The 15,571-nt window shown below is 51.2% G+C and overlaps 7 protein-coding genes across 7 annotated transcripts; 2 read left to right on the top strand and 5 right to left on the bottom strand.

The window, feature by feature from the left end:
- Positions 1 to 691: 691 nt before the first annotated feature.
- HETIRDRAFT_327427 (uncharacterized protein) lies at positions 692 to 1,190 on the top strand (the record flags this gene model as incomplete). The annotated part of the gene is made up of 2 exons (XM_009552456.1): positions 692 to 727; positions 777 to 1,190. Coding segments are annotated over 2 exons (450 nt in total), but the record flags the coding sequence as incomplete, so codon positions are not given.
- Positions 1,191 to 2,955: 1,765 nt separating this feature from the next.
- On the bottom strand, positions 2,956 to 4,980 carry HETIRDRAFT_446249 (uncharacterized protein). Its single transcript, XM_009552455.1, has 4 exons — positions 4,543 to 4,980; positions 4,205 to 4,469; positions 3,741 to 4,123; positions 2,956 to 3,663 (listed from the first exon to the last, which is right to left on the bottom strand). Exons 1-4 carry the CDS (start codon positions 4,922 to 4,924, stop codon positions 3,569 to 3,571), a joined length of 1,125 nt encoding a protein of 374 aa, XP_009550750.1. The 5' UTR covers positions 4,925 to 4,980; the 3' UTR covers positions 2,956 to 3,568.
- Positions 4,981 to 5,314: 334 nt separating this feature from the next.
- HETIRDRAFT_479799 (uncharacterized protein) lies at positions 5,315 to 6,483 on the bottom strand (the record flags this gene model as incomplete). The annotated part of the gene is made up of 6 exons (XM_009552454.1): positions 6,442 to 6,483; positions 6,190 to 6,244; positions 6,120 to 6,131; positions 5,954 to 6,053; positions 5,457 to 5,635; positions 5,315 to 5,395 (listed from the first exon to the last, which is right to left on the bottom strand). Exons 2-6 carry the CDS (start codon positions 6,208 to 6,210, stop codon positions 5,315 to 5,317), a joined length of 393 nt encoding a protein of 130 aa, XP_009550749.1. The 5' UTR covers positions 6,211 to 6,244; positions 6,442 to 6,483.
- A 181-nt stretch (positions 6,484 to 6,664) lies between these two features.
- On the top strand, positions 6,665 to 7,675 carry HETIRDRAFT_479797 (uncharacterized protein). Its single transcript, XM_009552453.1, has 5 exons — positions 6,665 to 6,697; positions 6,774 to 6,829; positions 6,967 to 7,021; positions 7,105 to 7,305; positions 7,365 to 7,675. Exons 1-5 carry the CDS (start codon positions 6,695 to 6,697, stop codon positions 7,482 to 7,484), a joined length of 435 nt encoding a protein of 144 aa, XP_009550748.1. The 5' UTR covers positions 6,665 to 6,694; the 3' UTR covers positions 7,485 to 7,675.
- Positions 7,676 to 8,164: 489 nt separating this feature from the next.
- HETIRDRAFT_429518 (uncharacterized protein) lies at positions 8,165 to 9,575 on the bottom strand (the record flags this gene model as incomplete). Its single annotated transcript, XM_009552452.1, has 4 exons — positions 8,165 to 8,590; positions 8,647 to 8,867; positions 9,020 to 9,258; positions 9,301 to 9,575. 4 exons carry the CDS (start codon positions 9,573 to 9,575, stop codon positions 8,165 to 8,167), a joined length of 1,161 nt encoding a protein of 386 aa, XP_009550747.1.
- A 1,560-nt stretch (positions 9,576 to 11,135) lies between these two features.
- Positions 11,136 to 13,359, bottom strand: HETIRDRAFT_174152 (uncharacterized protein; the record flags this gene model as incomplete). The annotated part of the gene is made up of 6 exons (XM_009552451.1): positions 11,136 to 11,474; positions 11,546 to 11,659; positions 11,720 to 12,715; positions 12,775 to 12,884; positions 12,942 to 13,054; positions 13,112 to 13,359. 6 exons carry the CDS (start codon positions 13,357 to 13,359, stop codon positions 11,136 to 11,138), a joined length of 1,920 nt encoding a protein of 639 aa, XP_009550746.1.
- An 860-nt stretch (positions 13,360 to 14,219) lies between these two features.
- Positions 14,220 to 15,430, bottom strand: HETIRDRAFT_429516 (uncharacterized protein; the record flags this gene model as incomplete). Its single annotated transcript, XM_009552450.1, has 3 exons — positions 14,220 to 14,567; positions 14,657 to 14,770; positions 14,828 to 15,430. 3 exons carry the CDS (start codon positions 15,428 to 15,430, stop codon positions 14,220 to 14,222), a joined length of 1,065 nt encoding a protein of 354 aa, XP_009550745.1.
- Between the last annotated feature and the right edge of the window lie 141 nt (positions 15,431 to 15,571).

Genomic DNA, 15,571 nt, shown 5'->3' with positions numbered 1-15,571 from the left:
ATGCAAACTTTGCAAACGGGTCCACCCTTTCACAGTACTGATCAATTTCGTTAGAGACTCTGTTTACAAACTTGAAGTGTCTGGTGGGTGCACGTCTTTTCAGCATGTTGCGAACTGCTCAACCTGTTATTAGCCATAGGCGTAAGCGGCCTGAAGCGAAATTTCCTATTATTCCCGAGATGCTTTCTCAAACTCGAGGTCGGCCGTGAAACCTATGAGACTAAGATTGCGAGCAGAGGAAAATCAGCTAGGTGGGAAGAGACTTTTACCTTGTGAGTATTTCAAAGAACTCGTCCTACCAAATATTCCATCTTCATTGTGGATAGCACGGCACGCGAGGATCAAAATATAGTCGTCAGTCTTTACCGGAAAAGCCTCCTAGGTCGGAAGTACCTTTTGGGATCAACCACAGGATGGGTCCTCGATGTTCCATCGGATGGTAAATTCATTACACTTTTGATATCTCGACTTTCTCAAGATATGGTATAGGGCAGATGAAAACGGTTCAAATCGGAAGCGATTCAATTGCTTTAGCATTTCATGTAAGAAAAACTGTGTCACAGTCAGTATAATCTTCTTTTAAAGCGCGTGTGCACGAATGATATCAGGCTGAAGCCGACTGACTTCGCCTTTCTAACCGTGATAATCAATACTATAAGTCACTGATATCCCTGACAGCTCTCGCTTGCGAACCCGCATGTTTGCACTTGTGATTGGCATCGACAAGGTATAGTATATTCATATCTGGCATCACATAGTGACTTACGATTTAATAGTACAAATCCCCCAAAGTCGACGACCTAGGTGGATGTGTCCACGATGCCAAATCATTTGCAGCGTTGCTTTCTGAACGATTTAATGTGCCGGATTCTCAGCTCTCCATACTCACCGATGAGTCTGCCACACGCGAGGCTATCATTTCCCATTTTCTCACCGACCTCGTACAAAACCCCAATATTGAACGTGACGATACCATCATTTTCTACTACGCTGGTCGAGGCAGTCGCGCTGAGGCCTCTCAACTCTTGTCATCTCAGGAAAACGCAATGGAAACACTATGCCCTCACGACGAATGGTTAGAGGATGACCATGGCCTTATTCCTGGGATTCCAGGTCGCACTATGAATGCATTGTTTCGTGAACTCGCTCGCGCCAAAGGCGACAACATTGTTCGTATTTCTGACATCTGACATCTGTTCGTCTAACCGCCGTCGTTTTCAGACTGCAATTTTCGACTGCTGCCACTCGGGCGCTGCTGCATCATATGCAGATTCCTTGCGCGACCGTTTCTTAGCGAAACCATGCCTGTCCAACATTCTAGAAATCGACATGGAGCTATTGGTTCGGGTATCGACCATCCAGAACATCCCTGCTGGGTTGCAGAACGATGCTGCACTTTCTCACATTGTTCTCGCCGCTTGCCAGCAAGGTCAGTGTGCCTATGAACTTAAGCCTAGCGCAGAACACCCGGCCTCTGGACTATTTACCGCCAGTCTCGTTCGACGGCTCCGGCAGCTTGCGATGGACGGTATCACATACGCGGAACTCATCGACCTCTTACCGATCTTCCCGGGCCAGACGCCGCAGTGCAAGGGCGCCCACACCATGCGCAACATTTTCAATGGGGCATATGACGCGGGATCTCTGAGACGATTTGAACTAAAACTGAGGCAGGACGGGAGGTACGAGATCAGCGCCGGGCGGCTCCATCGGCTGGCCATTGGAATGCAAGTGCCTGCCACGGCCGTGAGTGCGGAGTCTGTGGTCGAAGAAGGCCTCGGTGCTCTTGCAGTCGAGGAGGTCGGCGATGATTGGTCTATTCTAGCACGGCCGCTTGGGCTTCCAGCGTTGACTCTGCCGGCGGCGGTGTTTGTTCCACATAGTGTCCACGACTTGAAGGTTTATGTCGACCCTACCGAATTTCTACGCCTTGCAATCGCCTTCCTTCCTCCGGCAGTCCCTCCAGAGACTGTCCGCTCAAAGCCATACGAGTCGAAGCAGAGCTTTGTACGAGTGGACACTCTCTCGAATGCCGACATCGCGGTCAAACAGGATTCCAACGGCGACTTCATCGTCGAGAGATTGGACGCGCTCACGTTGGCACATACAGAGCACACTGTTCGCATCCCAGGGAGTGGTGACGCCGATCGCTTGCCCTCCATCCTGGACACGATCTCGCATTTCAAGCGGCACCTCGAGCGGCACAACTCCAGCAGCGGAATTGACGAGGTCACACTGGAATTGTATCGTCTAACCGAGTCAGACGTGGGGCTCAATATGCCCGACGCATCGGGGGACCTCTTCGTCGACAGCAGAGCGATCCTGAGCACAGCCGAGGGCGCGGGATACGGCTGCGCCATCGTCAACCACTCCGACTACGACCTATACCCGTATCTTTTCTACTTCGACCCGTCGGACTATAGCATACGGGTAAGCCCTGACTTTATTTGCGCGCTCGCACTCTCCTCTTTAAAGTTCTGAAAATTGCTGCCCACGTCGGCAGTTGCTGTACGCGCCCCCGTCCCGCGACTCACCACCCCTGCGGCGCGCATCTCCAGCCGGAATGCCAACATATGTCACCGTCGGCTACGGCCCAGGGGGCTTCGACCCCATCGAATACGCCCTGCCAGACGGCAAACCGACCAACACCGGTTTCCTCAAAGCGTTCGTGTCGACGAAGTGGGTCGATATGGGCTGGATGACCCGATCACCTCCCTCCACGGACATCCTGAATAGCTTTCCGGCCCCGCCTGGGGGCGCGCAAGCAGGGAGCAGGAAGGAAGATCAGGACGCCGGAGTTTGGGATGCGTATATCGCTGCGGTCACGACCAAACAGGCTAATCTTGACTGAGAGGATTCCGCATGGGTATTTATATAGGCTCGATGCTCAAACGAAGAGGATTGAAGTTGATTTTGTGATAACTGCTATTGTTGCGCATGAGCCAACATCCTTCTGAACATATGACTGCTGTTGCGTCCCTTTGTAAAGACTAGGGCTGTAGCAGATAATATCTTCAGTATGCCCGCTACCAGGCCACCAGAGCTTGAGCGCTAATAAGCGTATCTATGTGCAAGAGCACCGAACCCGAAGCAACCTATTCGAGTGTACAGACTACAAATGAAGCCGAGTCGCTGAACAACAACAGAGACCGCCGAATAGAGTATAGAGCATGAGATAGAAGCGGGGCACGTAGCTGATCGCCACAAGACGACGAAAATGGTCGACGGGACTAAGAAGGGCAAAAGAGACATGTAATTATATGAAGCAGTGGATGAACGACGATGTTCTGTGAAGATTGAAGGCCGTGACGATGTAAAGCTGGTATAGACGCGTCTCAAACCAAAACAAGAAGAATATAATAAACAGATGGAACTTGTATGAAATTGAAAAGAAGAGCAAATCCAAATGGCATATGGAGGAACTAATCAAGAAAAAAAATTGAACGCGTCACTGGAGTGTAAGGTAGCAATCTCTAGGGCGGGCATAGGGTAGTGCCAGCGAATTAGGATGCCTGACGAGGTTCGATCGTGCATAGAGCCGAGCAGCGGTGCCGAAGCGGTATACGTCTCACGATGAGAACCAGCTGAGAGCTTTGAGGAAGCCCCATATGCACCCTCCAGAGATGATCGGCAGCGTCAGATTGTCGTCTGCGGATCCCAAATCTGTCCAAAGCGCCAAAAATGTATCAAGATCAGCAACAACGACAACGAGAACACAGGATGAAGAACATGATACGCACCCAACGCCTCGGCCAACGCGGCCACCACGCCCGTCACGATGCTGATCATAGCGAGCCCGGCCCACCCGCCAACAGCCACACCCTCAAAGCCCGCGCGCTCCCTCAGCCACGCGCGCACTGCGCCCCCCACGGCGCTGCCGTCCACACCCTGCGCCGCCACGCCGCGCACAAAGTCCCAGCTCGCGCCCGCGCGGACCGCGTCCGAGCCGAGGTGCGCGTAGAACGCGGCGCAGATGCCCGCGCCCGTGAGCGCGGCGGCGAGGAAGCCGGCAAGCGACTTGCGCGGGGCGAGCGGGAGCCCGAGGATGTGCGCGGGGAGCGGGGGCGTGTGGCGCCCCCAGAGCCGGCCGAACGTCGACGCGGCTGTGTCGGCCCACGATAATCTGTACACGACAGGGAGACGCGATCAGAGTGATACGGAGTCAAAAGGAACCGAGCATGAAGCGTAGAAGCGAAATACATACATAAGGATAGATATGGTGGCGATGTCAAGAGGGTAGAGCGTGAGCACGAAGAGCACGCCGACGATGTACCAAATCACGCCGTTCGTCGTCTTCTTCTCGCTCTCGCGCATGAGAAACCCTAGGAAACGCTCATATACGCGCGCAAAGGCGGGTGAGTTGAGACGAAGCATGTCCGCGGGGACGATGACGAGCAGCGCGCCCGCGAGTGCGAGCACAACGGGTTGCGGGGTACCGTTCGAGGTGTATAGATACAACGTCAGGAAGCCTGAAATCAAAAAAAAAAAAAAACGGTCAACACCAAAAAAGCGTAGGGCACACAAGCACAACGAGACCCGTACCGATAGACGAATGAAGCGCTTTTCTCGGAATTTCCCAATCGACCTTATCGGCGTTCTCTTTCCGTGCGCTCTGCTTCATTTTGACGTCTTCATCTGAGGGCTTCAGCGTACCGTTGCCCAGAAGCCCCCTTTCGACCTCCTGCATCTCCTCAACTTCCTCGAGTCGTGCCCCCCCATCGGGCGCGCCTGTGCTCAGGTTCCCAGATGCGGACCTCTTCGGGATCCTCCTCCGCACCTGACCCGAGGGCGCTGAGAATGTGATTTTGGGCGACGGCGAGCGGGTGAGCGAGCGACGTCGTGGGACGGAATGTGAATGTGAGGAGGACGAGTCGGAGGAGTGCGCGAGCGCCAGGGAGAAAGCGTCGTTGGCAGGCAATGTCATGGAGCTGTGTATGAACAGGTGAGAACAATCGTGACGAATAAATGTGATGTTTTCTGGGATTATTTTGTCGTCGTAACGAGCAGCGAAGGCCGCGTGTCGTGAGCGTGGAGAGGAGGAGCAGGGAGGAAGAGTGAGCAACGGTGGCTCGGGCACACACTATCAACTGAAAAACACGGGATTCGCCGCACCCAGCCTTAGGCGCCCGGCCACACCCTTCTCCGCGCCATCGCCTCTTGTACGCTCATCTCACACTAACAGTACTACTACAGAAGAGGCTGGCATAACAGCGACCTGGTCATATTCAGGCATTTTATTCCCGACGGAACGGGAGACCCAGAAATACATGTAGCATAGACAGTGACACCTCGTGCAGATCGTCGAGTCAAGCGCCTAGTAGACGTAGCCCAAGATCTTGCCTCCGACGTTTTTGCGACGCGCCTCCTCGTGGTCAAGGATGCCAGACGACGTGGTCTACAACGATCAAGGCCCCTTAGTCTTGATCTTGTGCAAATGGCAACATGTAAAGACTCACGAGAATGATGTAACCGAACGAACGCGCGGGGAGGAGCAAGTTGACCCAGGACTCGATCTGGGTAACTTGGACGTTGAACCGGGGCGAAATGACACCGGTCTTGTTTAGGCGGCCGTTCAATTGTATGACGATCTTGCCAGAACGGTGATCGTCGACAATCTCGAACTCGCCGATGTATCCTGTAGATGTGGCAATCAGTATCCTCGTATCGTTTTAAATGTTGGGATGAGTGAAGAAAGCCTCTGAGTAAGGTAGCAAGATGTGGTCTCCGTAGTGAACCCAGATCCGTGAACAGAATGGAAATGTGCTATAATGGTTAATTAGAGACGTGTCGTCAATCTTTCGGAGCGTTAAAACGAGGGGCGGGTGGGAGCGAGACCTCGTCGATCGTAGTTATCGCTCCGAGTGCATAGATAAATGTAGTAGGAATATAACAAATAAAAGATGACAGTAATGACATATTTTGAATGCATGACATGGTAAATTAGAAAACGTACCGTGGCGCTGCATGACGCTGAGGAACTTGACGACGACCTTGGAAGAAGGACGGACGAGAACCTGGCGCTTGCCACGGCGCTCGGCATTGACGATATTGTTCTATGCATACAGCGATCACGTTAGCTTCGCGTGGAATACGGTACGATTCAACATCTAGATACTGACAAGGCAGTCGTTCTACGTGCAGGTGAATTCGTGAGCATGAGCATGGACTGAACAGAGATATGCGACGCACAAGGACAGAGACGCGGACCATCTTGAAGAATTAAAGATATGGGGCCAAAAAGAGTCTGTGCGGAGTAAGGATGACGGGTAAGCATATACATCGCTCGTCTGAGTGTCGCGCTACGGAGAGCGCGAGTCAAGACGAGCTGGCGGTGGGGGGATCGTGATACACCGTCGAAGCCATCGCAGTATAGCAAAGCATCAAGTGTTCCGTCGCCTTGCACGCTCGCCGCCTTGCAGGAGCCGGGAGAGAGAAATTCACCTTGAGGGGCAGTGTTGAGGAGAGCGACGAGGAGAGAGGAACGGAGACGAGGACCAGTCTCGTCTCGCCTTTTGCGCTGCCAGCGCGTGGCCGGAAAAGGCAGGTGTGGCTGAGTTGAGCTGTACAGTTTTGCGCAGCCACCGCGGACATCGCCGCACCCTCGTCCGACACGACCCTCAAGACATCCCGCAAGGCCTGCTCACCGTCCCCGCCGCTGTAACCTCCTCTTTTTCCCTACAGATTTATTGTCAACATGGTAAGCGGATAGATGGAGGCACAGAGAAGGTGGTGCTCGAATTGGAATGCTCACTTTTGGTGGTGTGTTGGTATAGGGTCGCGTTCGCACGAAGACTACCAAGAGGGCCTCTCGCGTTCTCATTGAGAAATAGTGAGTGTAGTGTCCTGAATTATCCTTGTCGGAATCCTGTGAGGGAGTTATGAGAGGAACTGCACCGAGATGCACAGAGGCAGGATTTGCAAAGGAGACGTGGCCACAGGGATCGTGGTACTAACTGATTCCTTCAGCTACCCCCGCCTCACGCTCGACTTCCACACGAACAAGCGTATCATCGACGAAGTCGTATGTCTGCGCTTCCACCCCTCCAATCCGCCGTTCTGATTCTCCGTGTGCCTATTCCTCTGGCGCTCTGCCCCGTCCTGCAGGCTGTCGTCCCCTCAAAACGCCTGCGCAACAAGATCTCGGGCTTCACAACGCATCTGATGAAGCGCATCCAGCGTGGCCCAGTCCGTGGCATCTCGTTCAAGCTCCAGGAGGAGGAGCGCGAACGCAAGGACAACTACGTCCCAGAGGTCTCGGCGCTCGACACAAGCGCCACAGGTCTCACCGTCGACCCCGACACCGAGGTGCACCCTCTCGTACTGCGCTGCAGTCACACGCTGAACCCGCTCTGGCGGTTATATAGGAGCTCCTCAAGCACCTCAACTTCGATATCCCCGTCGTCATCGAGCAGCTCGCCGTCAATGTGCCCGAGCGCCCCGGCCGACGGGAGCGACGGAACGTTCCTGGCGCCGGCCGCGCATGAGCGTGCGCCGGAGTGTTGTGTCGTGCGGGGGAGTATGCGCTATGACGATCATGCCATGTACCGCTTTATACTGCTCAAAACATACATGCTGCTCGTCTGCCGATGCTATCGGCGGGGTTTCTTTCTCACTTTGGATTTGAATGTGTATTCTAGATCTTCCATGATGAGTCCATGTTTTCTTGTGAGCTCGGATCAGGGCCTCATATAACCTGCTTGAAAAAACGTAGCTGGCGAAGACCTTGATCGCTAGACCGCTTCGATGTGTTAATTTTCTGCTTTCACCGCTTGATCTTTGAGTCTTTACGCTTCTGTGGCCTGAGCATACTGCTGCCGAGCAAAATGTGAGGATCGTTGGAATGGTAGACATTGAAAGGATCCAATCCGTCACTCATCGACATCACGTGTCACTGTCGCGCGGTATCCAGCCAAAACATGAGATTTATTTGTGGCCACTCAACGTTGGTATGTTTACAACCATGGACAATATCGTGCACAACTCCTCATAATACGTCATCCAACACAACAAGAGCATGAATGGTCCGACACGGATGAACAAGATACACGTGGTTTGTATTCCATTTTTCTTGCGAACATATCATGAACATCGAAGACCTACATTACTGTTATATCACTGATACGAAGGAATGTGGGGAAACGCTTACGGATGTGTTCCAGCCGATTCAACCTCTTTTGCGGTTAGCCACCGTTTGGGGTAGCTTGAGGTCTGCCTGCTTTTTCGCTATCTCGGCCGTGGCGTCGCTCACCCTCTCGTCATCTGCATCCTTCAGGAATTGAGCCAGATGATGGATGCTCTTCCATAGCAAATAAGCGAGAAGCAATCTGGCGTCTTTCCTCCCGACCGTAGCCCACTCGAGCGCATATTTGCCCTTGTTAGCCCCTTTTTCGACGGGACGCTCCGGAATTTTCAGGACAAGCACAGTGATGTAATCCGTGATATAGACACAGTCAACGCCATAATGATATGCGTACCGAACGCCTTGCTGTAGAATTGACATTGTACCTTCTTTAGAACTGGCTTTCTGCGCGAGGGAAACCCTTGTGGATGCAAGTGACTGAATCTCATTGGGAATGATGTGGCCAGCTTTCTGTATAGCCAATTATGTTGAACCTCTGACCACTGAGCAATGAGTATATAGCGCACCTTAAACTCCACAGCCACCAATCCCTTCAAGATCGATTTTCCCTCTTCGATAGCCTGCTCGAGCGTCGTATCCGCTTTCACATTGAAAAATTCACCAGATTTCAGATAGACATTTGCCGAAGTTGGTATCGGTCCGAGTGGAATCTCGTCCCGGCCTCGTTTTCGGAGCCTCTCTCTCCACGCTTGGGTTTTAGTCGAACCACGAGTTTCAATCCCCGGATCTGAGTCTCAGGTGGCATCCTCCGAAAATACAAGAATTTTATCGACTCGAGTAGACCCGATCAGTGGAGGCTCATTGCGTTCAATCCCAGTGGACTCTGTATCAAAGCCAATCTCAGTACGAACGTCATTCAAGGTGAGACGGGTCACATACCTTCGAACTTGAGAGTGTCGACACGCGTTGTAGGTTTGGCCGCTTTGGCGACTGCCGATGAATCTATCTTGTGCTTGCTCGTCTCAACGGCCTCGCTGAGAGCTTCCAGATCAATCTGCAGATGATTCGTATATATGCAGGCGTCAAGCTTCATTTCTTTCGCCCAGGACTGTGCGATATCGCATATAGGTACGATGATTTGAGCATCACAAGCTGAGCTGATACGTGACATCAGATGCCTGTATAGAACAATGTATAGACCAAGTGTGCATTGAACTCACGCGATATCGGCTTCCGTCCGAGGTGTGAAAAAAGTAACTCTTCCCGCACGCAGTCCCTGTGGAACCTTTGACCGGACCATCGCTTGGTGGAAGCCATTCTCCTCCATGTCAGCTCTCCAGTCCCAAGGTTCATCATCTAAATAGTACGTAGCCAGCTCACGCTTAGCCCACTCAGTAGTAGTGCCGATGCGAGGTTGGGGAGGATTGGGTGTAACAGAATCCCGCCTGAAAGCTGTAGGTTCTTCGACTAGGAAATCCCAGACGGTCAATGTCATCGTCGTCGCGTTGAAAAGCAAGAGAATGAGAAGATGCTCAATAGTAGGTGCACAGAGACAAGCACGACACAGGTGAGGGTTGGTCTTTTATATACCAGGGAACTCATCGATAAAAGGCCGCTAAGAGATGGGTGGGTGGCCAGACAGCGGTTTTCACAGAATCACCAAATCACAACCGGCCAAGTGCGCGGGCCTTCAGTTTTGCTGATGAACCGGAAACGAGGAAGCTCAACTCGGCAGAGTGACTTTTGCGGGGTTCTGTATGACAATAGGTTATCCCACGAGGAGTTGAGTCTTGCGCCAAAGGAACCAAAAATCATATTCAAATTGCCCCAGTGAAATTTTGCCAATCGAACTGGAGGGAACATCAAGAACGAGCAGCATGATGGTAAGCGTCGTTTGTCAGCTGAATGGAGATCAAGGATCACGTACATCGATGACTTCGAACCATCGTCAATAGCAAATGTTGAGTCATAGTGGGCGATGGCGGTGGGTGCATTTGACACAATGCCATGGTATGACGAGGAGCTTGGGCTATGTAACCAAGAGCTACCGCCAGATTGGCCAGTTCCACGATTGATGTGTTTACGAGGGTTTTCTGCGGTGCAGAGACAAAGGATGGTCTTGGAAAGGAAGTATACTTAGCAAAACTAATTGGCGTCGCCATGTGTTCAGGTTGGTGGCACGCCACTGGAAAGCACTGGAACTCGCTGGAGGCTAATTTCACACGCTATCTGCTCTCATAGTCCCTGTGACCCAGACATACAGCTGTTTCATCAGGCACGCCTCAGACCTCCAGCCTCAGTCTCGAGGTCTTGAGGTCGGCAGCGAGGGTGTACTGTGATACCGTGAGTCATCTGCTGATGGAAGTTTTGACCATCGAGTCCATACTACCATAAACTGTGGACTGAGGCACTTATATCGAAAGCAACTGGACTGTCTAACGCCTTGATCCCAAGGCACTCGTATGGTGGTGGACACCACTTCGTGACGTCTTGACGCCGCCCGTGGATTTGCTACTGCGTGGCCACATGAGCTCTAATGCTCCTTAAACTTGCTAAACATACTCTCATTGATGTACTGGATTGATTCCCGAGGTCAGAAATCTCTCTACATTAATATCAGTTTTTGATAGGCCAATTTAGCGCTTTTTATTACATAATACCCCGTAAATATAATATGTATGGTGCTGCATCGCAATTATCCTCCGCTGTCAAGAGTGCATTGTCTTGTGCAAAATGTCCCGTCCAAAAGCTTTGTCTAATTGTTCTAAAGAGATAAATTTTGGGCGCGGATAGAGGGAGGAGAATAATCAGGATCTCAGACGATTTGGCAGTTTTGGGTAGGGTTAGGGTTAAGAATTTTCTTTCTCTCAAAACGGCGGATCTATTCTAAAGTAGGGTATAGTTTCTTAATAGAAATTCATTTACAAGCTCCCCAAAAAATATTTGGGACTTGACATGCATGAAGTAATGTCCACCACCATATGGTGTCAGCACTGGGGACAAGCCGTGCCACACCTATCCACGTGCAAATATATGCTACAAAAGAGAAAATCGATCAATACTCTTCCTCCATCATCGGGGTCCAATGATCCTTCAACACATCCCACGAAATCCCGATTTCTGCCTGTATTATATGCATCAATATAGATGGATTAAGGACAGGATGCCCTGGTCGAGAGCAGTCTTCTCCTAGTCTCTGTGGTGCGAACGCAAAATCGATCAAAACCATGGAGTGGAAAGCAGGGTGCCCGTTGTCTCGCTGTCGATCATCGACACCATCAACAGACATATTCAGTGACGACTGTGGGGGACACAGAATCTGATCCAGATGCCAGTCTCCCTGTTCAACTCCTGCGAATCCAAGAGCTCGTACTACATGTCGAACATGCGTGACCTAGTTGATTTGATAGGGAGCAGCAATGGGACGTCAATTTCGGGGGTAGAGTAATATCGAAGAGCTCTCACTATGCAGGCTTGTAGTGCTGGTGATTTTATCCGCTGTCCAACTTCCCACAATGATGGCCCGTCGATGAGTTCCATGAAAAACCCGAGCACCTCCCATCCGTCCGGAAGCGTAAACTTTCAAAAATGACGATCGAACACGACACGCTGGAGAAGAATATAGCACGGAAAACTTACTATATGAAACCCATAGCAGTGCGGGATCAAGGACCCTTGGAGGTATTGCAAGCGATCGCAATAGACCGCTTCCTCGCGTCGCATCATATCATCTGCAAAGTTGAGATTGAGCAATTGAGTCTCTGGCCTCACATGATTCCCGTATTGTGGTTCGTGAGTGAATGGGAAAAGGCGTTCGTCAAATAGCTTGAGACACACAGCCTGAGCCACCCCTTGCAGCCTACCGACGTATACTTGTGAAAAGTATTCCAAACCTTCACGTTTGACATCCGTGATTTCGAATGAGAGACGATTGCCGCTTGAAGATGCTTCTGCTATTGCACGATCAATCGTCGAATCTCGGGGACGCGGAGATCGTGTCACAATGTCGATAGTTTCCTGAGGGGGCCGAGGATTCGGAAATGGACATCTCCAGAGGCAATGTTTGCGTCTGAATCCGTCGCAGTCGACGCTCAAAACAGACCCAGGTTCGACGCGAGTTTGCGGGTCAAGCGCCTGCTGCGCCGCCCATACTCGCCAGCGCATGAACTGATCCCAAGCTCCCGGACATCGCTGCAGGGTGTACAGATCAAAATCGCGAAACGAACGGCGAGACTGAATTGCCTCGAGTTCTGTCGAAAAACCACACTCTAGATGTCCAGGGTTGCCCAGTGCGCCCAGACATAATTCGTCCAAACGAGATGGCTTAATATACTGACCAATCGCAAAACATACACTGGAAGCAAGGGTCCATCGAATTGGGATATCGATGACGGATGATTGCAGGATGAAGAAGTTGGAGTTGGGATTTGGTGGCATTTTATCGATATATCCGAGTGGAGGGAAAAACAGCGTGGCGGTGTGGTGCTCATCCGTGAGCATGCCGTGAGGGCAGCCGAGTCGGCGGCATTCAGCGACTAGGACATCGAAGAAGGGCCGAGCTATGTTGTCTGGGGCGAGAGAGATCCTCTTGACCTTTGGATCCAAAGTAGTCCAGTCAATTGCCATCGCTGGATCCTGCAATACAACATCAACCTACATGGATCACGAATGGAAATCAAGGAGAATGCAATTACGATGACTATGACGAGGTGGTGGCACAATGTTACGAGATCGGAACTTGAGTAAATATCATCGTTTGCGCCAGAAGGACATTCGTCGGTCACGATTCTGGCCATCCAGTACTCTGCCGATAAACAACGTCTGCATCGTAAATGAGGGTTTCGGGAGAAATGATGCCGACCTGGATGGCCTGCGTCGACCTCGCATCGCAGAGTCGGCGATTCATCTACGAGAAATTCATTGTTGATGAGCTGTATTGTTGGCTCAATATACTTGGCCGTGAAACTGCCGTGACTTGAGAACGGTGAGTTCGAGCTGATGCTAAAAATCTTCATATAGATGCCAAGTCACCTTTGAGTGCTGAACGGGTCAATTGGAATTTTGTGAAGTCGATATCGCCGCAGAAAATCGTCAAACATCGACTCCTCGTTGCGTCGGTGGGCGGGCCATCTCCGTAAGCACACTAGAGGTTCCAGAGAATCTACATAGCGACTCTTCGACGATTGAGGCGTGCATGAAGACGTATTTGTTTTGGGACATATTCTAAACTTGAGAAATGCTTCGGGAGACAGAAGAGTGGTGGGAGTTTTTGCACGCATCGAGTTCAGCCGCACAGAGTACTGTAATGGTTGGACTTCAAGCTACTTTAAGAGACTTCCAAGCTGTGACAGGAGGTGACAGATCGTGGCGTGGACTGAATCTACGTCACTGACTACATCAACGTAATTGTTGTGAAATTACCGCGGCAAGCCGGAGCAGGGTTGGATACTGGCGAAGGACAGACATTCTTCGTTGACTGGGCCGTTGTTGCAAGAAAGGATGCCAGGCTACTTCTTGCCTATCTGCTCTGGAAAGCATGGACGACCTGAAAGGGCTGTTGAAGGGAGCAGACAAGGTCCGCATAGATGGTACTGCAAAGGCGACGGCTGAGACGCAGTCAACACTGCGCAGGCCACGGATAGTCAGCGGTAATAATTAGGATACGGCGTCGGAGCAGGGCTACGGTTACAGGTCGATAGGTATCAACTACTCAGCGGAGGTACAGAATGGGGCGCACAGCAATATGTATAGACTCAAGTAGAATGTAAAACGAAAGACCTTGAGTACAAGCTTCAGAAGTGATTCGCAGTGAACACTGGAGCTCCAATATCTTGACATTGAACTATGCATGATCTTCAAATTTTTATTGCGGATATCGACACCTCAGCGTACATTACATTCAGCATATGTGTGCGTATTGTTCAGCAACATAATGGCATTCCCTGTGTGTCAGATTGCAGACTACCCTTGCTAGAGTTCAAGATCATGCGTCAGTGAGTCGTCACTATGCACTCTTTACCCCAGTCAGGTCCCATATCGCTTCAGACTTATCCCAACGCTGCAAGCCTGTGCTTACTAGTGAGAAAGTAACATCTATTGAGAAATTTTGGATTGACAGATGGAAGAGGGGCACCCTCACTCAATATTCCTCTTCCATCATCGGTAGCCAATGGTCGTTGATGACGTCGTAAGGGACCCTGATTTCATCATACAATGTGAGCTTCACTACTGAAGGGTTGTGGATAGGGTACCCAGGCCGAGACCAGTCTTCCCCCAACTTCTGTGGCGCAAATGCAAAATCGATCAGGACCATTGGGAGATGAGAAGGAATCGCACTGTGTGACTGCACACAAGCATCGTCATCGTCTCCGTGGGGAGGAACAGTTACCGGGAAGTTTCTAGGACACAGAATCTGATCGAGATGCCAATCTCTCTGATCGACTCCTGCAAATCCAAGTGCTCGTACCAAATGGCGCACGCTTGTGACCTATGTAATTTAGGTTTCAATTAAACAGCAGGCATAGAGCGTGAGTTCAAATGACAAAGAAATACAGGATTGAATTGAATGCCTCTCACCACACTTGCTTGGAAATCCGGAGATCTGTTCTGCTGCCCAACTTCCCATAACGATGGTCCGTCTATGACTTCCATGAAGAAACCAAGCACCTCCCATCCGTCCGGAAGTGTGAGCTTTGAGGCTTGTTAGTCAGACCTATGCAGGAAAAGAGTACAGCACGGTAGACGTACCACATGGAACCCATAGCAGTGTGGGATCATGGACCCTTGGAGATATTGTAAACGGTCACAATACACCCCTTCTTCACGACGCATCATATCGTCCGCAAAGTTGAGATCAAATAAATGCAGCTCTGGTTCAACGCCTTCGCCGTATTCGGGCTGCTGGCTGCACGGAAAAAGGCGCTCGTCAAAGAGTTTGACACAGATGGCTGTATCCGTCCCTTCTAGCTTGCCAAAAAAGACTTGAGAAAAATAGTCTAGACCCGCGCGTTTGACATCTATAATCTCGAATGTAAGATGGTTGTCTATCTGAGACGCTCGTGCAATCGCTTCGTCAACCGCGGCATCTCGGGGACGCGGATATCGTGCTACAATGTCAAGAGTCTCTTGAGGAGGGCGTGGATTCGGGAACGGAGACCTCCATGGACGATAATTGCGTAGAAATCCATTACATTGAACGCGCAACACGGATCCCCGCTTGATGCGTGTTTGTGGATTAGCCGCTTGCTGTTGAGCCCATGTTCGCCAGCATACAAACTGATGCCAAGCTGCCGGCGATCGCTGGAGAGTATATAGATCAAAGTCGCGGTAGGAGCGGAAAGATCGAAGCATCTCAGGCTCCGTCGAGAAGCTGTGATTTAAACACGCTGGGTCACGTAGGACGCCTCGACAGAGATCAAATAGGCGAACTGGCTTCAGTGAATCAGTACCGACTGAGAATAGCACACAGGCAGCGATAGTCCGACGAAGAGG

The sequence above is a fragment of the Heterobasidion irregulare genome (genome assembly GCF_000320585.1).
Source record: "Heterobasidion irregulare TC 32-1 unplaced genomic scaffold scaffold_10, whole genome shotgun sequence".
NCBI lineage: Eukaryota > Fungi > Basidiomycota > Agaricomycetes > Russulales > Bondarzewiaceae > Heterobasidion > Heterobasidion irregulare.
This window is presented reverse-complemented; position numbering and strand designations above follow the sequence as displayed.

Coding starts and splice junctions, on each gene's coding strand:
- HETIRDRAFT_446249 (XM_009552455.1), bottom strand. CDS start 4,924: ATGACATTGCCTGCCAACGACGCTTTCTCCCTGGCGCTCGCGCACTCC. Junction 4,470..4,542: donor AGCGCTTCATTCGTCTATCG/GTACGGGTCTCG, acceptor TTTTGATTTCAG/GCTTCCTGACGTTGTATCTA. Junction 4,124..4,204: donor GCCACCATATCTATCCTTAT/GTATGTATTTCG, acceptor TGTCGTGTACAG/ATTATCGTGGGCCGACACAG.
- HETIRDRAFT_479797 (XM_009552453.1), top strand. Junction 7,022..7,104: donor AGCGTATCATCGACGAAGTC/GTATGTCTGCGC, acceptor CCCGTCCTGCAG/GCTGTCGTCCCCTCAAAACG. Junction 7,306..7,364: donor CCGTCGACCCCGACACCGAG/GTGCACCCTCTC, acceptor GCGGTTATATAG/GAGCTCCTCAAGCACCTCAA.